Source organism: Dipodomys ordii, unplaced genomic scaffold (assembly GCF_000151885.1).
Source record: "Dipodomys ordii isolate 6190 unplaced genomic scaffold, Dord_2.0 Scaffold62, whole genome shotgun sequence".
Classification (NCBI taxonomy): domain Eukaryota; kingdom Metazoa; phylum Chordata; class Mammalia; order Rodentia; family Heteromyidae; genus Dipodomys; species Dipodomys ordii.
The window spans coordinates 1,584,689-1,608,524 of record NW_012267278.1 but is presented as its reverse complement, the minus strand read 5'-3'; the positions used below and the strand labels follow the sequence as shown (position 1 = coordinate 1,608,524).

At 37.6% G+C, this 23,836-nt stretch overlaps 2 protein-coding genes across 5 annotated transcripts in view; one reads left to right on the top strand and one right to left on the bottom strand.

The window, feature by feature from the left end:
* LOC105990053 overlaps nt 1-18,455 on the bottom strand; it is a 63,043-nt gene extending 44,588 nt beyond the window's left edge. The window contains exon 1 of the mRNA XM_013022368.1: nt 18,153-18,455. Coding sequence (XP_012877822.1) covers nt 18,153-18,431 — 279 coding nt within the window. The 5' untranslated portion in view covers nt 18,432-18,455. The remainder of the gene's footprint in view (nt 1-18,152) is intronic.
* Nucleotides 18,456-19,774: 1,319 nt separating this feature from the next.
* The window catches only part of Cep57l1 (centrosomal protein 57kDa-like 1), a 43,193-nt gene continuing 39,131 nt past the window's right edge, over nt 19,775-23,836 (top strand). For 3 of the 4 annotated variants that reach the window (XM_013022348.1, XM_013022349.1, XM_013022346.1), the window contains exon 1: nt 19,775-19,838. The gene's annotated coding sequence lies outside the window, so the exon portion shown is untranslated. Of the gene's footprint in view, nt 19,839-22,716; nt 22,874-23,836 lie in introns of those variants that run through there. The other variant, XM_013022347.1, reaches the window with a different exon arrangement.

The following is a 23,836-nucleotide window of genomic DNA, read 5'->3' as shown; positions in this document are numbered from 1 at the left end:
ATATCTCTTCCAAGATTAGGTTACATAAGAATACAACTTCTCTCTTGCTTGTACCCTCTGGTGTTCTTACATGCTCTCTGATGGAGCAAATGGAGAGGACCACATGGAAGGAGCTGAGGGCAGCTTCTGGCCAACTCACCAAAGTCCTCAATTTATCAGCCTTCAAGGAACCAAATCTTGCCATGTGGGCATGGAAATAGATCTTTCCCATTTAAACCTTCAGATGAGACTGCAATCTCCACAAATGCCTTATGGAAACTCTCTCAGAAGGGGCTTGAAGTACAGGACCCAACTAAGTTGTAGTCAGACTCCTGACTCACAGAAATTGGAAGATAGTAACTGTGTATTGCTTTAAAGTACAAAATTTGTCATTTTGTAATTCAAATGTTAAAAGCTTTTCAAATCTACCAGAGGGAGTGTATCTAAGGGGTTTTGACCTTGTAAGTTTGGCCTTTGTAAGTTACCACCTAAGCCTTGCTTCTTTCCTGGCACAAATGACACTTCTTTTGTTTTTCTTCCTTTTTTTTTTGTTGGTCATGGGGCCTGAACTCTGGGCCTGAGCGCTGTCCCTCAGCTCTTCAGCTCAAGGCTAGCGCTCTACCACTTGAGCCACAGTGCCACTTCTGGCTTTTCTGCTTATGTAGTGTTGAGTAATTGAACCCAGGGCCTCATGTATGCAAGGCAAGCACTCTACCACTGAGTCACCTTCCCAGCCCTCTGACACTTCTTTTGAAGGTTTACAGATTAGTCTCCCTATCCAAATCATGAGCACTGTCTCTAACTTTTAAACAAGGACCTTTTACACCATCCCCTACATCTAAAATAAATAATAAGACTCCTGAGACAACTTTCTAACTCCATTTTCAGTGACCAGACCAGGTAAGAATCCAAGTACATGTGTGATTTCTAATAAAAACCACACTTGACTATGTATTATTAATTTCTATTATTTTTTTGTGGTGTTTCTAGTTACTAGAATTTGCCAACTGGTATGAAAATACTTCAGTAATTTGACAAGTATTTTTGTGTCAATGCATACTGGCTGAACATTAGTTTTAGTTTAGGCTGTAGTTAATTAGACAAGATTCAAGACCTTAGTTTTACCATCTTTTAATAAGTTTTAGCATAAATGCATGAATTTGAATGCCAACTATAATGGCTTTCCAAGGAAATATTAGTAGATGCCATCTTGCCATCTTTGTTGTTGTTGTTGTTGGTTGTGGGGCTTGAACTAAGGGCTTGGGTGCTGTCCTTGAGTTCTTTTTGCTCAAGGCTAGTACTCTACCACTTTAAGCCTCAGTGCACTTTAGGTTTTCTGGTGGTTCATTGGAAATAAGTGTCTCATGGACTTTGCTGTGCAGGCTGGCTTTGAACAATGACCCTCAAATCTCAGCCTCCTGAGTAGCTAGAATTACAGGTGTGAGCCACGGGTGCCCAGCAATGCTATTTTTTATTACTTCTTTTAGCCATTTCCATCTTTATAATGGTATAACAACACTGCAGTGAAAAAGATCTTTGGCAAAAGTTATAGCTACAAGTTCACATATAATATGATAGATGGTACAAGGAAGATAAAAGGAGGCCACAAAAAGGAAACAAAAATGAGGCCAAAACTTACTCTGTAGGAAAGAACAACAGAGTATTAATTACTTCCAGCCAGTCATAGGTGCTTTAGTGTGGGCATGCTGGGAATAGAAGCAGTGCAGGCTTATGTAAACAGACAGATAAGCTGAGAAGAAATGTTGTTACATTAAAATTTATTTCCTCTATTAAACACTGTTATCCCAACAAATCCTGCTCTTCCTCGCTCTGACTTACTATAATTCTCTATTTTTCTACACTGATTTAGTTTTATATTTAAAGTAATATAGCCTCATGGCAAAAAGGGAAAAAAGAAGAAGAAACTTCAGGAAAACAGATCAGCAGTTAACAGATCTATTCCTCTTGACCCAAGTGTTCACTATCTCAGTCAAATAACCTTTCTCAGTCTGTTTTCTCATCTATAAAATGTAAAACTCACCATATGAACTTGCAGGTATAAAATTAAGAGTGTGTAGGGAAATAGGTCTTCAAAGAAAGTATGTAGTTGTATAAATTCTCCCAGATTATGTTACATCACTCCAAATACGAACAGGTAATAGTTCAGAAATGAGTTTTTGCAGATCTGGCATCCCCCTAACATGCTCATAACGTGTCACCAGCTGTTATACCTGCTTCTAGAAACACTGGGGTCCAAGGAATGCAGCACCAAAGTGTGCTGACAGTGCTTCTTCCAAATGAAGAACAAACCCGAAATTAGTTTAATCTTAAAGTGAGTGGTTAGGTACACATTTATATACTTGTTCTATTTGAGGGATGATTTCTTCATCAGAACATATAACCTACAAAAATGCTGAAAATATTATACGTAAAATACTGTGATATGTGGTATAAAGCATTCAATAAAATTAAGTTGTTATTACTATGAAAAATTAAATAGCAAATATTTTCATCACCCCCAAAAGGAACTATGGTTAATATTTTGGTACAAGAAAATCTAATATTCCTGACATTTTCCTCTTCTCTATAAGACCATACATACCAGACTATTTTATGTTTGTCATTTCTATGTGAACTATATGTTTGCACATTTTAACAATTTTCAGTAACTATTAACAGTCCTTCACAAACACTTATCATACTCTGTCACTGCACATTACATTACTACCCACTTGTACATAAAATACATATAGGGCCTAGGGTCGTGATGCACACTGTAATCCCAGCACTCAAGAGGCTTGAGCAGGATGATAGTGAGTTGGAGGCAAAAGAGAGACCTTATTTTAAAAAATACAAATAAAGCATTTCTATAATAAATAGTGCAATTATAATACTACTCATGCATAAATCTTTTAAAGATAATTTCCTTAAAGTACAATTATTATGCATAGACTTAAGGCTTTTAAAGTTCAAATTGCTACCTTTCTACCAGCAGTTGCACTATTACCAACACTACCACAAAATTTTACATTTCTAGCCACAGCTTTGATTTGTTCTTAAACTTTGTTCCTCTAAATCATAGAAAATTTTTAAGAGCATTCTTAAGAGATACATTTTTTTATTCCATACAATGTAGATTGTGTCTAGGTATATGTCTTATAATGCTAGAAGTGTCAAACAAAAAAAAGATTTTAAAAAGAATTCTTATTTTCAAAAAGTATATTCATCTTATCCTTAATTAAAGGAGGTAAACTATCAAGGTACTATAGGGTTCAGAAAAAACTCCATAAATATATACTTATTATATTTATTATTTTATACAATTTTCATATAATTTGTATGTTATTTTTTGCTGGTCCTGGGGCTTGAACTTGGGGCCTGAGTGCTGTCCCTGGGCTCCTTTGGCTCAAGGCCAGCACTCTACCACTTGAGCCACAGAGCTACTTCCTGCTTTTTTCTGTGATTAATTGGAGATATTAGAATTAAACAACTCTTTACCTAAATAATTATCATAAAGGGAATAAAAATAAAATAGGCTTTTAATATTTCATTGCTTGGTGGGAAGGCCAAATACAACTCTGGCTTGAGGTCAAATTTTGTTTACAAAATTACTTTTCTAAACTGAGAAAAAGAAACAAAATAATTTGTATGATACTGAAACTCCAAGATTCAGGACATGCCAATCATCTAAGGCTAATGAACTAAGTTTTAATGCACTACAGTTGTCCCTTAGTATTCACATAAAATTGGTTTCCAAGACTCCCCATCCCCAAGGACACCAAAATCCTTGGATGGTCAAATCCCTTATATAAAATGGATATTATTTGTATAAAGGCTATTCACATACATAATCTCTAGATTACTTATATATCTTTTTTAGGGAATAATGATAAGAAAACATATATATATTCAGTTCAGATGAAATTTTTTCCCAAATATTTTTCTTTTACCTGCAGTTGGTTGAATACAATGATATAGAACACAGGGTGTTCTGTGTGTGTGTGTGTGTGTTTGTGTGTTTTAAGAGTAAATGTAATTATTGCTAGCTAGCAGTTGTCAGCAGTAAATGTAACTAGATTTTCCCTATATTTTCTAAATTTAATTCACAATATAAAGGCAACAAAGTTAAAAAAAAAAACTCAGCTATTGCTATTTCAGATACCCAGCTAAAATTGGGCAATCCCTTAGTCATTATATAACTGAGTTGAGTTCATAATTTAAGAAATCAGTATTAAAATGCTCTAATTTAAGCGGATACATGTTAAATTATAGAAAGGATATTAAGAATTTTCCTTCACTGTTTTAAATAATTCTAATGACAATTTTCTTAATAACTGAGTAAAAAAGAATCCAAAGACTTTAAAGTATGCATGGGAGACATACAACTGGAAAAATCATTTCTATGTGAGCTCAATATAAAGATACAATCTGAGCTTGATTTCTCAAAAGACAATTGGGGCCCCTTTTCTTAAGCTGTAAACAACTTACTGTTTGACTTGTAATGTAATACCGTATTTTGGGAAATTTCAAACATTCATAATCCACAGGAAAAATACTCAACACTCCTACACAATTTTTTTAAACCCACAATAGTACAGTCTTTCAGCTACAAAGTTAGGAGCCAGCTATTAAACCAGTACTTTTCCACTAGAGTTACTTGCAGGGCGGGGAAGGGGACTTTCAGCACTGCAGAACGTTAGGGTCTAAAATAAGATCCTTGCAAGGAGTTACTACAACACTTGCAGTGCCAGTACTGTCATGACAACAATGAACGAGCTAAGAGAATGTTCTTTTAACATTCAAAGCTAATCTTTAGTCTATTACTCATGGAAATATACCAAATTTTCTTTTAGGCAGTGTATTAAAAAATCATCTTACTTTAATCTTTTTAATGTAAAGGTAAGCCTTCTATGCTATATTTCCAGCATCACAGTCCACAAATTTTCTAAGCTATCAGTTAAAATTTATGATAATGTAATGCAAATTATACACTTCAGAAGAATTCAAATACAATTTCAAGATGACTAAGATTTTAATAACAATTTGATATGTAATTTAATAGCATTTAAGAAGTGTTTTGTTTTCTCCAGAAACAGCAGGTTTTAAGTTTTGCTTTTAACATAAAACAGTTTGGAAAAGTAATATATTTTCAGATAGATATTCAGATAGTATTATATATGTTGAAAAACTAACTTTTGAGCCTTATGGTTTGAGTCTTGACTCTTTCTTTAACTAGCTTGATCAAGTTATTTAACTTAGTTAAGTTGTTTAATTTATCTGGACCTTGATTTTCCTTGATGAATGAGACTAAATCTATGCCTAAATAATGTTGAGATTTAATAAATTAATATATGAAAAGGGCTAAGAACAATGGTTTGGTTACCAGAATTGTGCACTATTGAATTGTGTCTATTCTACCTATATTAAGAAATATTCAGCAGGGCACCAGTGGTTTACACCCGTAATCTTAACTACTGAAGAAACTGAGATCTGAGGATCAAGGGTCACAACAGTTCAAAGCCTGCCCAGGTAGAAAAGTCCATGAAACTCTTTTACCATTAACTACCATAAAAACTAGAAGTGGCGGGGCTCAGTGGTAGAGCACTTGCCTTGCATACCAGAGGCCCTGGGTTCAATTCCTTAGCACCACATAAGCAAAAAGAAAAAACCAGAAGTGGTGCTGTGGCTCAAGTAGTAGAGCACTAACCTTGAGCTGAAGAGCTGAGGGACAGCGCCCAGGCCCAGAGTTCAGGCCCCACAACCAGACCCCCCCCCCAAAAAAAAGAATCTCACAGACTTTCTTAGGCTGGCTTTGAACCATGATCCTCAGATCTCAGCCTCCTGATTAGCTGGGATTACAGGCGTGAGGCACCAGTGATTGGCTGTCCTTGAGACTCGTATCTCCAATTAACCACCAGAAACCTAGCAGTGGCACTGTGGCTCAAGTGGTAGAGTGCTAGCCTTGAGCTGAAGAGCTGAGGGACAGCGCCCAGGCCCAGACTTCAGCCCCCACTACCGGACCCCCCCACACACAAAAAACAAAAACAAACAACACAAAACAAAAAACTGGAAGTGGCTTAAGTGGTACAGCAAAAACTTTTGAGCAAAAAAGCTCAGGGATAGCACCTTGGCCCTGAGTTCAAGCCCCAGGACTGGCACCAAAAAAAAAAAAACCCAAAACAATAGCAGCAGTATAACCCATACAGACTGACCCATTTTGAAGTCAGCAGGAGAGTCAATTGTTACTTCTTCTCTAGCACCCTATGTTCACCCCAATCTACTAGATACAATAAGGAGGACAGGCACGGGAGCTCAAGAAAAGCACACATTTCAAACAAACTTGAGAAATAAAATATAGGAACAAAATCTTCAACCCCTGTAACAAACATTTTTTGAGTTTTTATTTGGTAAAGTAACTTTTGCTTGGACCCTTTGTTCTACAGTATAGTATTCTTTCTGGGCAGGCAAGATTTGAAAGAACTGTTTGATGGAAACTTTTGTTTAAAATGTCTTTGTTTTGGGTAAGCAAGGAGTTAACTGATAGGGCAATTCTAATGTCCCCACTAGTTCTTTAAGGCAAGCCAACTTTGTAATAAATTACTTTCTTGGAGTAATAGGCATAAATAGACCAGGCACAGAAGATTCAGTTTCTTCCTGACTACATTGACATACAAGCCATCATTTGGCTTCCTTACATTTTGTTACTTAAGACATTAGAAAGCAAGCTGGGCACCGGTGGCTCACACCTGTAATCCTAGCTACTCAGAGGCTGAGATCTGAGGATTGCAGTTCAAAGCCAGCTTGGGCAGGAAAGTCTATAAGACTCGTATCTCCAATAAACCACCAGAAAACTAGAAGTGATGCTGTGATTCAAGTGGTAGAGCACTAGCTTTGAGCTGAAGAGCTGAGAGACAGTGCCTTGGCCCAGAGTTCAAGCCCTACAACCACCAACAACAACAAAAAAAGAAAGTAAAATATTGCTAAGTGGAAAAGACTAATATGACCTAAGAGGAATCCAAAGAGTTAAGACAATATTTATTAAAAATCCTTAATTATGGTTTCTACTTCCCCTAGACCAAAGAACCAATAAAGTAGGTAAAAACTTTCTCAGTTGCCCAGAGACTGTAGGGGGACCCTAGAGCCACAGTATACTTGAGGGCTCAACTACTAAGTAGCTGGACACACTAAGAGTGGTTGCTGGGTTTTAGCAAACCTACACTACCTCACAACGCTATGAGTGAACCTCTGAGGCTTAAGTAACTATGTAATTTGCCTAAAGTTAGAGAGTTTGGTAAAGCAGGACTTAAACCATGGTCTGACAAACTCTAAAGCCTATGGTCTTGACAATTATCTACAAATGTTGCCCAGGCAGTAAAGTACAGACTTGGCCATAGACTTCTCAATGTGCATTTGATCACTTGGATGACATTCAGCTGCCTGCCTGTCTGCCTGCCATCCCTTCCCACTGATACCATGATGGCATCTCAGAAAAATCTTGGACTGCAATGAGGAAATGGAGGTACAACTACAGATCTGCAATCAACTCTGGCTACAAACTGCTGGGCAAAGTCCAACACTTACCCTGGGAGAGTGAATGGTTAGAAACATTCTTTGACACAGATAGACATTAGCATTAACCAACCAATGCATGAACACTGAATTTAATGTGCAGAAGGCAATAAGAATTATTGATGTGTCTGTATATAAAATGTGGGATATATAAAACTCGATTACATAAAAATTGAGACTATACATTCTTAAAGTAAGGCTAGTTTTGATTTTCATTCATTAGCCACAAGACATCATTGCTATTTGCTGAGCACTACCATATACCAGGCCTATATCCACCTATGTTTTCCATGTTCATTTAATTCTAAGACCTGTTTTGTGAAGCCATTATTATTATTATTATTATTATTATTATCCTAACTGTGCAGATAAGTAAGCAGAGTAAGATTTTTTATAATGAACTTTTCACAATACATTGAAGTTTACAAAATGTTTTATTACTATCACAAGCCAGATAATATCACAAAATGGATAATAAAATGTCAATTCTCAGATGAAGAAAGAGAATATAGAGGCTTATTATGAATACACAGCTAGAAAATAAAGCCCTATATGATCTTTAAACTACTCTGAAATGATATCTCTGGGAGTCAAAGTGAGATTATGAATAGTTAGACTAGATAACTATAAAATAAGTCAGGAAGAAAGAAAATGTAAGCTGCTGCTTTTGTCTTTTAAACAGAGTCAATAATAAAAAGAAGTGAAATTTCCAGCCTTTACCATGCCAAAGAACATATAAGCATAGAATTTAGCATACAGTAGGTGTATAATAAATATTAAATGAAGTAATTCATTAGTTCAATTGTAAAATTTATACTATCTCAATAGATTTCCAATTATTTCTTATACTCAGAAGCTCTCTCATCAACAAAACCAAATACAGACGGGTTATGTTTCATAATTTACCTTCCAATCTATATATCAACTTGTTAAGCAAAGGTGTCTTCATTTGAGTTAATCACTCTCAATGACTAAGAGATTTTATTCTGTGAGAAAACCTGTCTCCCTATCATGTAAATCATCTTTTGTTTTTGAGAAAACTCTTAAATATGCCCTTCAGTACCATTGAACATAATATCACTCCACCACTATTTTCCAAGGCCTGCTCTTAATCACATGATGGGAAGAATTTCTTGCTGTGTTTAGGCTATGAATAGCATTTGAAAAATTGCTCAGTTATAATTATAGACAGCTAACACCTGCCAACTTGCTAGAAAATGAAATCATGTAAAATTTAAAGACAAGTGTGCAATGCTTATCAAATGCTGAAATATCAAAAGAGTAAATGTTCACTTTTAGTAGACTATTATTCAAATTATTTTCCTGATTATACATAGAATTAATAAAGTATCCTGGCCATACAGTTAATTTTTACAGTCCATTTAAATAGTTTTTAAGTTAAAACACTAAATGAATGTTATTTACTAAATACATTTATTAAATAACTATATATGAAAACTGACTTGTGTAATACTAGTCATTAAATTCATACCATAAATTACGTTTCCTTTTAGTATAGTTTAAAAGCTTAGGAAGGGCTGGGGAAATAGTTCAGTGTTAGAGTACTTGTCTAGTGTGTTCAAAGGCCTGGACTCAATCCCTAGCATGGAGGGTATGAGTGGAGAAGCCTACGAAGTTATCTTAAAGCAATTTTATAGTATAAGTAATAATTAATAATTCAAAGAAGACCTGATTTCATTTTTTAATTTAAAAATAGCGTAAGTGATAAAGGGTGAACAGATACAACAGTGGTACTCACTAGACACTATGTTGAAAATGAACTATACAACTTATGGATGGGGACAGGAGGGAAAAACTGAATTCTTTACCTGACTTATGTAACTCTTTTTTTTTTTGTCGGTTGAGGGGCTTGAACTCTGTGCCTGAGCACTGTCCCTGACCTCTTCAGCTCAAGGCAATGGCTATACCACTTGAGCCACGGTGCCACTTCAGGTTTTCTGGTAATTTACTGGAGTTAAGAGTCTCATGGACTTTCCTGATGGGGCTGGCTTTGAACCGCAATCCTCAGATCTCAGCCTCCTGAGTAGCTAGGATTAAAGGCATGAACCACTGGCACCCAGCCTGTATATCATCTTTATAATGATAATTTTTAAAAAGAATAAGGTTTAAATAAAATATAAAGGCAAAATATCTATTGCAAGAATTCCCTAATTTCCTTCAATCTATCAGATTGCTCTATAAGTAGTCCTACAAAGACATTAAAATATTAGAATATGGATAATTCTTTTTTGTATGTTTTTTATTGTAAAAATGCTGTACAGAGGGGTTACAGTTACATGATGAGCAAGGTAATGAGTACATTTCCTATTGAGCATTGTTGCCTCCTCCTTTGTTTTCCCCCTACCATCCCTTCCCTCCCACCTCAACTATTCCCCCCACTCCCCCCGTTCCCCACCAAAGTTGTAAAGTTCATTTTCAACATAGTGTTTTGTACATCTCATTGTTACAATGGGCCAGCCTGTATCCTTATTTAAGCATTTTGTCTTTCCCTTCCCCTCCCCAAATTGGAGAAGTGTATATACAAGATGCAGGGCACCAACAGAAGATGTATAATTCTTATGTTGCTAAATTTCACATTAGTTTTTTTCTACTTATAGAAATGGATTTCAATCTCTTTACTTGAAAAGTGTGCCACAAACTAAGTATACCATTCAACAATAAAATGCCAACTTGGAACATTCAATAAATGATCTCAATAATCATCCTACAGACATTTCCAAAATATTCCCAATGAAAGACAACGTTTTTGAAAAATAAGTATCTTTTAAAAGCCCTTCCTCTGGGCTGGGAAGGTGGCTCAGTGGTAGAGTGCTTGCCTTGCATGCATGAGGCCCTGGGTTCAATTCCTCAGTACCACATAAGCAGAAAAAGCTGGATGTGGTGCCATGGCTCAAGTGGTAGAGTGCTAGCCTTGAGCTGAAGAGCCGAGGGACAGTGCTTAGGCCCAGAGTTCAGGCCCTGTGACTGACAAAAATAAAAATAAAAAATAAAATAAAAGCCCTTCCTCCTATATACTAACTTTGTGAGTAAAAATAGCTTTATCAACAGCAGTTTAACCCAGGTGTAGTAATCAACAGGAAGAAAGACAAACATGGTAATATTCAGAAAAATCCTCCCAAACTGATTTCTAAAGTATATTGTGCCACTGTAATTAAATGACTAGGTAGTTTCTTCAAGGTCAATTAAAGTCATTCTTTTAATGTAATAAATAAGAGCAAGAAAAGCAGGGTCAAAGTAAACACTATTTTCCACTAACTTTGATTAGCAAATTTTAAGTAACATCATGCTGTGAAAAGACTGAAAAATTCTATCATAGAAGAAACTCAAAATTGGTAGCAAGATTTGTTTGGTATTGATGCATTTTTACTCTTCAATACATCAGCTCTTCAATACTATCAACTCTGTCCTCCCACAAATTCTATAATTTTTGTTCCCCTATCAATAGTTCCTTCCAGGCAACATGAATTTTTACAACATGAAGACTACCATTTTCAGTATGGAAATATTTATAATGAATATACAATACCAAATATTACCTGCCATGTCTTGTGATCAAGAATCTTTCATTACCCCCAAGATTCTGTTACTGTTTCAACAAATCTTTAAACTGGTTGCGCTAATTATATAAAAACATAGCAAATTACTTGTGGTTTTCCAAAAGAAAAATCAATATAACTCTAAGTAAGACAAAAATCCTTATTTTAGAATCCTTTTAATACATGAATGATTTGTACATAATAGCACTGTAAGGTCTAAAGTGTCAAAGATCAGGGGAAAAAATCTATTTAAGCTTAAACTCTCATTTCAGAGGCTCTTCCATGATGTCATGAACAACTCATGACTTTAAAGTGAAATTTAATACATATTTAACATCTCATCTTTGTATAATATACCATGTGCCATTTATAGATAATCATGTTAGGAAAATATTTTAAAAGCTAAATGCTTTTTGCATGCTAAAGGACATTTGAAACACTGTGACAGGAATATATAAAACATGAAAACTTAAAAAAAAAAGAAAAGCATCCTTTCTAGTTTCAATTTTTCCGAAGACTCATAAAGGAAGAGGACAGGGTGCATTTACATATTACAGAGAAGAGCTGGGATAGATAGAACCAAAAGATTATGTCTATATTTGTATTTAAACCATTTCAGAAAATAAATTTCCTGTGTTAATTTTTTTATACTCTACACACAAAAAAAAGCCCAATTTTAAAAGCAAGGAGAGAAAGTGGTCAAGGGAATCAGAGAAGGCACTGAGTTCCTGGAGAAGCCACAGAGGGAAAGGAACTGAATTCTTACTGTATCAATAAAAGCCAGAAAATAGTGAATATGGAAGAGAAAACCTTAATGTAAATATTGAAAGAGGACTCTCATATTTACTTCGATACATACAAGTCAGAAGTGAATGTTTGACTACTTTAAACCTCTGACTTTGACTGGTAGCAATAAAGAAATCAACATAAAGCAATCATTTAAAAAGATGAAATCTGCTTCTAGAATGCTCCTAATCTGCTACAAGTTATATTTTATAGCCCAATTATAAATAAATTAAATATACTTCTAACTAAAGTCCAGATTATAATAGACCATGTGGTGTTATTCATTTAGATACAGGTATAGTTTTAAAGGACACCACTAGATTTGACTGTCTTCCATCCCTTTCTCATTGGTAGAAATTCTGCTTAGTTAGCAGTGGGGGAAGCAGTTCCTGGTCCCCAGTGGCTTAATGCTTGTTAACCCAAACTAAAAATACAAATCCCAATTTCCTTGGCAATGACTGAGAAAAGAACATGTGACCCAGTCCTTGTCAATAAAAAAAAAGTCTCCTGGAGGGCTTTTGGGAAAAATTTTTCTCCCTGATAGACACATGGGAAGAAAACGTTTCTTCTTAACTGCATGTAACTGCTGTAGCAACCTTGCAACTACGAGAGGAGAAAAATATCACTTGCTCTGCTGAAGAAAGCAAAACAAAAAAGGTAGAAAGCAAAAGTAGTAATGTACTCCAGTCCTACCACACCCACACCAAAAATTATTGGGATTAAAAATATTTAAAAAATAAAAACCTGGCACAAATGAATTAAGCCTATAATTGTACAACATTCAAATATATTATGTGAAATAATACTGACAGATGTAAAAACTATGTATTACCCAGTTGGATACCAACAAGACATTCTCATTTCAATGCAACTTGAACAATTCTGTTTTTCTTTTTCTTTCTTTCTTTTTTTTTTTTAATCGGTCCTGAGGTTTGAAAACTTGGCCTGGGTGCTGTCCCTGAGCCCTTCAGTTCAAGGCAAGCTCTACCACTTGAGCCACAGTGCTACTTCCTTGAACAATTCTTAAAGCGTTCAATATCCATAAACAAAGGACTGGGTTCATAGTTCAAGTAATAGAGCATGTACCTAGCAAGCATCAGGCTGTGAGCTTAAAACGCCAGTGCTCACACACACACACACACACACACACACACACACACACACACACACACACACACACACACTGTATGGGGATTAAAGTTTCTAGAAAAACCTAGCATAAATGATCTTCTGTGATAATAGAGGACCTTACACAAAAGGGGAAAACTTTTTATTGATCATCTAGTTCCCAGAACAATATATGATTCAGAATAGTTCTCAAAAATATGTTGAATATATGTAGGTATATTGCTAATATATAATCAGTAAATAGAGAACAAGTGTATAAACAGAAAATGCTGTTTCCCTATGTGCCAATATTTTACAAGTTTAGCCATTTGGAGTTGAATCATCCTACCATGACCCCATCATTCTCTCTTACCTGATTATAGTCCTCTAATCTACCCAGCACAAGCAGTTATGGGCCTACAGGAATAGCTGCAGGAACTGCATACAGTTCAGCTTTTTCTGCTTTACTAATGAATAACAGGAAGCATTGTGGAGCATTCTCATGTGAGGCTGATGTGAGAATATGAGCAGAGAGGCCAGAGTGGTGGGAAGCAGAGTAATGGGCAGTGAGACTTGGGAGATAAGTGGAAGTCAGGTGATGAAAATGATGTTCATTCTTTAGATCTATTGTATTATAAAGGGCTCTACATAGTAAAGTAACATTTTCATTTTTCATAAATGGCTCTGTAGCTATGTGAAAGATGGACAGAGGAGGGAGGATGGGTTAAGGCTGGAGAAATGAAACATAACAGAACTGCAACAAACAGCACAGACAGAAATCTTTTGAGAAACTATTTCTACTCATATCTCGTAGGCAACTTAAACGTCAACATGTATAAAACAAAACTCTTTTGTCTCTCCCACTTTTCTATCACAGGAAATGACTGTATTATTTATCAAGTAGTTCAAGTCAGAAACTTCAGAGCAATTCTTGCTCTTATTTTACTCATCTCCTAAATCCAAGTAAAATGCTACATTCTCAGCAGGTGCTGGTGGCTCATGTCTATAATCCTGGCTACTCAGGAGGCTGAGACCTGAGGATTGGAGTTTGAAGGTAAGGCAAGAAAGTTCTTGAGACTTCTATCTCCAATTAACCACCCCCCAAAAAGGTGGGGAGGCTGGGAAGGTGGTTCAGTGATAGAGTGCTTGCCTAGCATGCATGAGGCCCTGGGTTCGATTCCTCAACACCACATGAGCAGGAGAAAAAAGCCGGAAGTGGTGCTGTGGCTCAAGTGGTAGAACACTAGCCTTGAGTTGAAGAGCTGAGGGACAGCACCCAGAGTTCAGGCCCCACAACCAACAAAAAATTATATTAAGTGAAGTAAGCCCAAAGAAACATAGGTCCCATGGTTTCCCTTATTTGTAATAACTAGTATATGTCTGAGACAAGCAGAAAGGGTCAGATAAGTTGATGTTAGGCGAAATGAACTCCAAGATAAGGACTCAAGTGGCTTTTCTTTCTTGCTACTGTTTCTAACATATTTATAAGGTGATTTTTTGGTTGCATTGTATGTCCCTCCCCCACTGTATAACCCCTGTTTTCCCTGTATTTGATGTTGGTATAATTTGGGGAGGGGAAGGGAAAAAATAAATTGTTTAAATAGCGATACAGGTGGTCCCATTGCAACAATGAAATGTACAAGATGCTATGTCGAAAAACCAACTTTACAATTTTGATGGTGTGTGGGGTGGGGGAGGTGTAGTGGTGGAGATGGGAAGGCAGGGATGGTAAGGGAAAAACAAAGGAGGAGGCAACAATGCTTGAGAAGAAATGTACTCATTACCTTGCTGATGTAATTGTAACCCCTCTTTATGGTATTTTCACAATAAAAATTAATTAAAAAATTAAAAAAGAAAAAAAGCTGGAAATGGAGCTTTGTCTTACATGGTAGAGTGCTAGCTTTGAGCAAAAAAGTTGCGAGATAATACCCAGGCCTCAGGACCAGCACACACACACACACACACACACACACACACCCCACACACACACACACACACACACACACACACACACCACACACACACACACACACACACACACACACACACACACAGAGCTATATCCTGTAGTTTCTAACATTATTTCCATTTTCCCCACCACATCCTAGTCCCCCATCATTTTGGCATGGACCAGTGGAAAAATTTCCTGATGTGTATGGCATGTCCACAATTTACCCTGGAAATGCACTTTTACCTTGCTTCCAGAATGATCCTTATTAAATCCTATCCATCCTGACAACATCTTGTTCAAAAGTACTCATTATTCCTAGGATAAAATCCACCATTCCAAGCATGGCCTACAAGCCATCTTGAATAATAACAATAAAAACACCTACACTGCTAGACATTGTTTTGCATTGCAAGCTTTCTTTCCCATAACAACATTGTGAAGCTAGAAGTATTAGCATCATCCTCATTTTCAGATGGAAAAACTGAGTCAAGGTGAGATTGAGAAACTTATCCAAAGTCATACAGCTAATTTAATACTAATATGGATCTAACTTAAAGTTTCACATTATCCTCAAACTGTCACTTTCAGAACTCAATTGTTCTCTTTTGCCATGAGGTTTCACACCAATTATTCTCTACATCTAGATTCATATAAACATCTCACTGTGAAGGTAAAATTTATTCATTAAACTTGATGCGGTGGTTCACACCTGTAATGCCAGCACTTGAAGGTTGAGGCAAGAGAATCTCAAGTACAAGACAAGCTTGGTCTATATGCAATACTTGGCACCCCCCACCCCCCAAAAAAGTAGTCATCAAGTCTTTGCTTAAATATGATTAGCCCTAGAAAGTTTGTCTTATTTAAAAGTAAACATTTTATTTGTATCTCTTTATGGTCTCTCTTCAGAAGAAAGTCAAAATTGCTACAGCTCATACTCAATTCTTAGTAAGACATTCACCAGGAATCCACTAAACATTTGTTGCACGAATGCACAGACAAATGGATGATGTACAGATAGAAACGCCTTAAAAAGGAAATTTTATCTACTGATGAGAAACACAAAGAAGGAAAACACAAATTAACTGGATATTGATTAGTGGCTTCCAGGTTCCAAGCAATACTTTTGGGAATTTATAGCCCACAAGGGGAAAGAGACACATAAACGTGATGGCAGAACAATATAAGCAATGCACCTCTTAGAACAGTAGCAGAAATAAAGTACAATAAGTGTGGAAATGAAAAAGTATTAGACTATGGATAAGGAAATGCTTGAATCTTTTTGCCAGATGAATAAACGCTGGCAAATATTTCACATAGTCCCTTCTTTCCCTTGAGAAGAGAATGAATCATCCACTACATGCTGGGGTACTTTATATCTCATTTAATTTTCACAACAGCTTCTGCCCATTTTAAAGATGTGAAAAATCAAAGCTAAGAAAAGTCAAGTGTCTTGCTCAAAATATGACAGTTTAGTAATAAAGGAGAATACCCAGTCTGCCCATTTACATACCATTCATATTGCAATCAATTGACACAGTAACTGACTCAATAGTCTGCTTACTTTTATTTTCAATGTAACTTTTAACAACATTGGTTATCTAGCTCCTTACTCTTATATAAGTAAGTAGAATAAAGGAAAGGTCAAGAAAAAGCCAAAGGGAAGTAAAATAGCAAGAGAAAGGACACACACACATACAAAACCCCTAAAACTTAAGACACAAATTCAAATGCCATGAACCATATGGTCCTAAATATTTCACAACAGTACTTGATATGCATAATGATGAGTCCATTATAAAAGGAAAATGTTGGTATATTGATTATGGCCTGATAAAGAAAGAACCTATTATGCTTAAAAAGGTAAATCTTCAAACTCTAGAAGAGTATTAATTTGCTCATAAAATGAATTATAATCATTATTTCCAAAGTGTTTGTTAAAAGAAAAAGCTTAAGATCTTAGGAGTCTTCATTTTAGGTATATAGTTGTTTCTCTATTGCTTTATACTTTGGCCGGTATAGAAAAAGTCAGGCTGGGTGCCAGTGGCCCACGCCTGTAATCCTAGCTACTCCAGAGGCTGAGATCTAAGGATTACATTTGGAAGCCAGCCTGGGCAGAAAAGTCCCTGTGAGACTCTTATCTCTAATTAACCACTCAAAAACTGGCAGTGGCCCTGTGGCTCACAGTGGTAGAGCAAAATAAAAAAAAAAGCTCAGGGTCAGCACTCAGTCCCTGAGTTCAATCCCCACAACTGATAAAAAAAAATAAAGTCAATCTTAGCATGTATATTTACCCATATATATGTTTATATATAAATAAATGTTGTATATATATATATTACGTGATAAGTTTCAAATTGTTCTCATACATAATATTTCAATTAACATAGATCGGCAAGCATAAGGGGGTCACTGAACATTTTCATATCTATGAACAGTCCTCTAAAATAGCCTAATAAAACAGAATAAACTGCTTATACACCAAATGGGGGAACTGTAATATTTTTAATTTACTGCTCCTGAAATTTAAATAGGTATGAATATAAAAAAAGAAAGAAAAGAAATAATTTAGGCAGACACAGAAAAAGCTGGTGGAGGAATTCAAAATCAAAGCATTCGACTACCTTATGTAGACCCATTTTCAACCTGAAGATACTTAGTTTGCTTATAACTTAAGCTTTTATTATTTTATATGGTTCTTAGGTGGGAAAAGGTTACATTTGTAGGACAAATCCTGGCTTTTGTTTGTTTTAAAAGGCAAGAGAAAACTGGCCAATAACTTAATGACTAGGAAACACTTACAGTCATTTAGCATTTTAGAGGCTTTAAATGGAAAACTTTCTGCAGAACACTGTAACCATGTGAAAAGCACATTAGCTACTCTTAGTAACACGTAAAAGAAACATAAAAGATCTGACTTACAATTAAATATAATTTCTAAAGACTTTTCTCCTAGCAATGCAGTTTTTTGCCTAAAACTTTAGAAAATCAATTATTGTGTATTTATATTTGAAAATAGGTTTTAGTTTACCTTGCTCCATCGGGGCCAAAAAATAAAAATAAAATCTATGTTTTATAGATGCCCCAATGTAGGGTGAATTCATAGTAAGAATTCACTTTAAGTGAATTTATTAGAACCATGTAAGCAAAAATCATGTAAATAATTGCAAGTAAAATTTCACTGTAGTTAAAATACTCGTCCTTACCTGGACGCTCTTCAGAATAAACTCGCTTTTCTCTCTCACATCTTTAAAGGGACACCTCTTAGAAAGCATAAGCAGATGAGCAAGAAGCTTATTCAACCCATCCAAAGAAACAGCATTTGAAAGCCCGTCTGATGAACGGTAAGTTGCTTCTTTCAGCGAACGAAGATACTCGGTTTTCCTCAAAACGATTTGTCTAATGTTTTCCAGTGCTGCTTCCCTAGTAGTTGAATCTCGAGTGCACAATCCATCCCATCTCACTTCATTTTCTCCTTCAGCCATGACAATCGGGAGTTTTTCCTTGATAGCCTTCAGTTACCTTTCAGCATGCCCGCAAAAGCACTTTGCAATTTTTACCACGAGAAATACAAGAATAAAGTCAGACAGATCGAGTCGTCATGAAAACACACGTGCGAGTGGCATCTGTAACCAGAAGAGTCTTTTAAATGGATGCTTTCAATCAGTCTAGCGAACTGATCGCCTTCTCCGACACGAACAGAGATTGGAAAAACAAAAAACAGAGTTGGAAAGTTGAAATCTTCCAGCGCTGGCTTTGCTGGACGGGGAGGCACAGGGAAGTGTTTTCCGTCTCGCGGGGTCAGCGGATATCCTCACGTTGTGGAGCTGTCAAATCTGAGCTCTGCCCCAAAACCCTGGTAACAGTTGAACGCTCTCCAGCCATTCGGGTTTCTTTTTTTTTTTTTGTCTGTGCAGCCACCGAGTCCTCCCTGTCGTTCCCACCCCTCCTTCCCGCACTAGACTCCGCCCCCCTTGGCTCCTCCCAGAGCCTCCGTTACCCGCGTAGGATTCGCCCAATGCTGGCCTCCGGCCGCCGCGGCCCGACGCACGGACGCTCCAGTCTCTGTCTTCGGCGGGCGGCGACGAAGGAGACTCCTCAGCCCCGCGGACTCCTGACCCGGAGAAAGACGCCGCTTCTTCTACCCCCGTGCACCGTCCCACTGCAGCCAAAGCAGAGGGCACAGGCTGGCCCGGCAGTCCTCGAGCGCCCGGCTGGGCCGCGAAGCTGTCTGAGCCGCGGGGCCTGAGGCGCAGAGCCCGCCCCTTCGGCCAGCCCCATCGGTGGGGATCGGCCCAGAGGGCGGGAGCAGGGAGGGGAGATGGGGTCCTCACCCCCCAGCCCCTCCCCTTTCTCCGCCCGGCACAAACCCGGAGCCGCCCCAGGCCCCGCGTCTGCTTCCATGTCGAGGCAAAGCCATTGGAAAACGCCCCGCCCTCCGACTGGATACCTCCGGACCTCAAGTCCGCGCGCACGGTCGCCAACCCCCCCCCCCTGCCAGCTGTTGCGCATGTGCAGCTGCTGGCAGAGCGCATGCGCCTCTAAAGACTTCGTTTGTGGGTTTTGGAGTCGTTGGCCGGGTTTAGGAAAAGTGACAAGTGTGTACACTGAGGTTTTGGCACATGAGACAGGTACAGCAGGTAAAGGGTAGGATGGAACCCTTAGAAGAAACTTTATATTTAAGACCAGCATAAAAAGAAGGGACAGCGTCTTTATGTCAAACCCCAGATTTAAGAAGGTATTGGCTTTGCATTGCCTTCTGGGAAATGTAGTTTTAATGTTGCCGGCGCATTCTGTTTGCGACAGAAACTACAACCCCCAGAGGCCACCGCGATCTTGCTTGTAGCTTCCAACGGTTTGGGAGGAGAGGGTTGACTGAAAGCTTCGGTCCGGTAAGCGTCGTAGGTTGGGCTGTGACCTATCGTTTTGGTAGGAATTTTCCTCCCTCCATTTTTCTCTGAGCTTTTGAAGCCACCCAAGGTTACTTCCTGTAGTCCAGGGACTTCTTCCACTTACCTGTTTGTGAAGGACTAACTAGTACAGGTGCCCAGCCCGTAGTCGTGGTGAGGTGAGGGTCCCATGGAGCGGCCTAAGTAAGGCCCGACGGGAAGAATGCTTAGAAACTTGTGCTCCATGCTGCGACCTCTGCTGTTGTCCCGTCCTGTGGACATTGAGCTCGATGGATTAGGAGGAATACCTGTGCAATCTTTGCACCTTTGTTTGCCTCTGTATGAGGATGTTTGTTCCTTCAAATATAATCTCAAACGGGGAATGGTAACCCAGATTGCCAAATCGGTTGTGTCTGAAACTGAAAAGTACTCCCAGTGTTCCTAAGTATGAATTCTGGAAAGCTTTAAGAATCCTATTTTTAAAAAGCTCCAAATTTATTATGTATAAACAATGAGCTGGTTTATTTTAAAATTGTTTTTAAAGGTACTTTTGAGAAAACGCGAGTTTGAAAGTCCATCAATGGACTGACTGGTTATTATTATTTGTAGCTTAACACTATGTGGGTGAGGATTTCATTATTACATTTCCGCACATACTTACAATATATTTTAATCAATCACTCCCAACACCAGATTAGATTTTAATTGTTCAACATTGCAAAACGGATGTATTTCTAAACATCCTAGGTATGGATTGTATACAACAATGAAAAATATATGATCCTATCTTCTTTTAAAAACTAGTGCTTAATCGCACAATTAGAATACTGGTTATATTTTGTAGGATGTCTAGGGTTAGAAACTCAGGTTACACCGGGCGCTGGTGGCTCACGCCTGTAATCCTAGCTACTCAGGAGGCTGAGATCTGAGGATCGCGGTTCAAAGCCAACCCGGGCAGGAGAGACCGTGAGACTCCTATCTCCAATAAACCACCAGAAAACCGGAAGTGGTGCTGTAGCTCAAGTGGTAGAGCGCTGGCCTTGAGCTAAAGAGCTGAGGAACAGCGCCCAGGCCCAGAGTTCAAACCCCATGACCGACCAAAAAAAAAGAAACTCAGGTTACTTTTCATCTCACAGAAATAAGGACCAAAACAGCAATATCCATTATATAGTCTCTATAGGCATTGAAATCCTTTTTAGTTCCTACAATATATAACAGGATGTTGAGATACAGTATTGAGTACAGTATATCCTGTTATAGAGCTTACATTCTAAGGAAAAATTGTAAATATGTAAACTATATATATAAATTAAATGAAGAAACTAAGTGGGAAGCAAAATGAAGAGTTACTGGTTAGTTAAGGGACAAGTTCAAACCTATTATCAGAATCAAATGCCCATGTCTGCCAATGAGGTACCAATGTTAGAAAGATGAGTGTCTGTAGGAAGGAATCTAAGTTTATTTTGGAGCTTGATATTGAGATGATAGTGATGATTTTGATTGATATTGAGAAGATAGAGGAACCACTTTTGCCTCAGAGCTTGAGGAGGGGGACACAAGGGACAAAAGGCTGAGGAGGAAAAGGGTCATGAGACATTGGACAAAAGTACCTTCAAAGCTAAGTCTATGTTCAAAGTCTGTGTTGGTGGCTCTCCTAGGCACTTATCCTTTCCTGTCTTTCTTCATCCACAAAACATAAGGAGTGACCACAACCTCCTAGGGCCAGCTCCAGAATTTTCAAGCACTTCACTTTTCTGCAAGTTAAATCATGTTTTTAATTTGTTGTTGCTATAACAAAAGCTATTTACTGTAGAACTGAAGGAAAAAAGGAATTACTAGGATCTCCAAGTTTTCTGGGCCCTAAAGAAAGGTCATTCAGCAATTAGCACTTTTTTTCTTCTTAATTAATCTATTTATTTATGGTAGTACTGGATCCTAGAACTCAACAAGGCCTTGAGCTTTGAAGGCAGACCTTGAACCACTAGAGCCATACTGCCAGCCTCAGCAATTAGCATCTTAATCATCTGGGTGGAGGGCTTCTCTTTAGCCAAATGTTTGGGAGGAGGAGAAGGGAGAAAGAGTAAGGGAAAGATTAGGTAGAGACCCATTGGACTGTTTCAGAGGAGACCCTGCAACAGAATTAATTTTTTTTCATTTTTTATTTATTTTTTATTTGTGAACATACTGTACAGAGGGGTTACAATTACATGGGCAGGATAATGCGTACATTTCTTACCAAGCATTGCAGCCTCCTCCTTTGGTTTACCCTTCACATCCCTTCCCAAGAATTAATTTTTTTAAAAAAAGGATTTTGGGGAGGATATGAAATAGGAGGAGTACATTCATGAAAAGGACAAAGTGTGTTGGGAATGTGGCTTAGTAGTAGAGTGCTTGCCTTAGCATGCATGAAGCTTTGGGTTCAATTCCTCAGTACCACATAAACAAAAAGCTAGAAGTGGTGCTGTGGCTCTAGTGTTAGCTTTAAGTAAAAGCTCAGGGACTGCCCAGGCCCTGAGTTCAAGCCCCAGGACTGGCAAAAAGAAAAGAAAAAGACAAAATGCAATGGCCTCTAGGCAGGAACATGCCTACATATTTGAGAAAAAGCAAGAATATTCAATGAGTTCAGTAAAGAATAATATGAGGGTCACAGAAGTGAGGTAATGGTAGGAGATAGTGTAGGTAGTTTAAAGGACTTTGGATTTTTTTTGCTTGAGATAGAAAGCCATTGGAAGATTTTAGGTAGAAGAGGGTAGTATCTAACTTATTACTAATTATTAGTATGATTATTAGCTTATACTAGTTAACACTGGGAGAATTTCATAGTTATATCTAAATGATCTAACTTTTTAAAAATTATTTTCTTAGACTATATGTTGATCATAGACTGTGAGGAAGCACGAGTAGAAACAGAGACTCGTCAAAAAAAGCTGGATAGGAGATGACTGGTTTGCACCAGGGCATAGCAGTGGAGGCAGTGAGAAGAGGCCAAAATCTGGATATGTCTTGATAGTATAGCCAACACATTTTGCAGATTAGAGGTGAGATGTAAATATATATATATATATATGATTCCAAATGCTCTAGCCTAAGCTACTGAAAAGGAATTGCCATTTGTTTTATAAGAATGTTTAGAGGGAGAGAGCAGAGGGCACTAGTTAGTTTGGCCATGCTAAGGGTTTGTGAGAGAGTTATATTCACAGGTCTCTCTGATGAGTTTATTAGACAGAATGATAGTTTATTAATGCACTTTGAACTGCTAAATAGTTTACTAATTACCTTGCCAGGTTTTTTTTTTTTTAAATCTTTCCCCTTTTGTAGGAAAATTACATAGGAAATCAATCAAGTTACCTAGAAATCTGGAAATAGCAAAGGAAATTAGATATGTAATGTAATTACTTAATGGTAATAGGGTGTGAGAAATTTTCACAGTAGTAGATTTTTATTTGTTTTGATTTTTTTGCAGGGGGAGGGGGTAGGGGATGGGGGAGGGGGAGGCAATAGGATTTTCTCATGTAGCCTAAGCTGGCCTTGAACTGTGATTGACATGTTTTGGGGTCACACATTCATAAAAGAATTTACTGAAACAAGAGAATAGGAAAATGGCTTATTAGGACATCATTTAAAAAAAATGCTTGTATACTTGGCTGGTGCTCTACTATTTGAGCCACACATCTAGCTCAGCATTTTACTGCTTATTTGACCATGGTTGAAGTCTCTCAGACTTTTCTGTCCAGGCTGTGTTTGATCTGTGATATTCTTGATTTCAGCCTTCTGGGTAACTAGAATTACAGGCATGAACCACTGGCACCTAACAGTTTTCATTTCTTTAGACCAATTTATCTTCATAATTTTCTTTATAGTCTTCATTGCCCTTCCTCCTGTTCTTAGAATTAATTTTTTTATTCACTGATTCATTTAGTTCATCTTTGTTGAGGCCCTGGGAGTACAGGAAAGAAAGATGAATAAAATACAGTTCCAGCTCTTAACAGGCTAATTTGAGG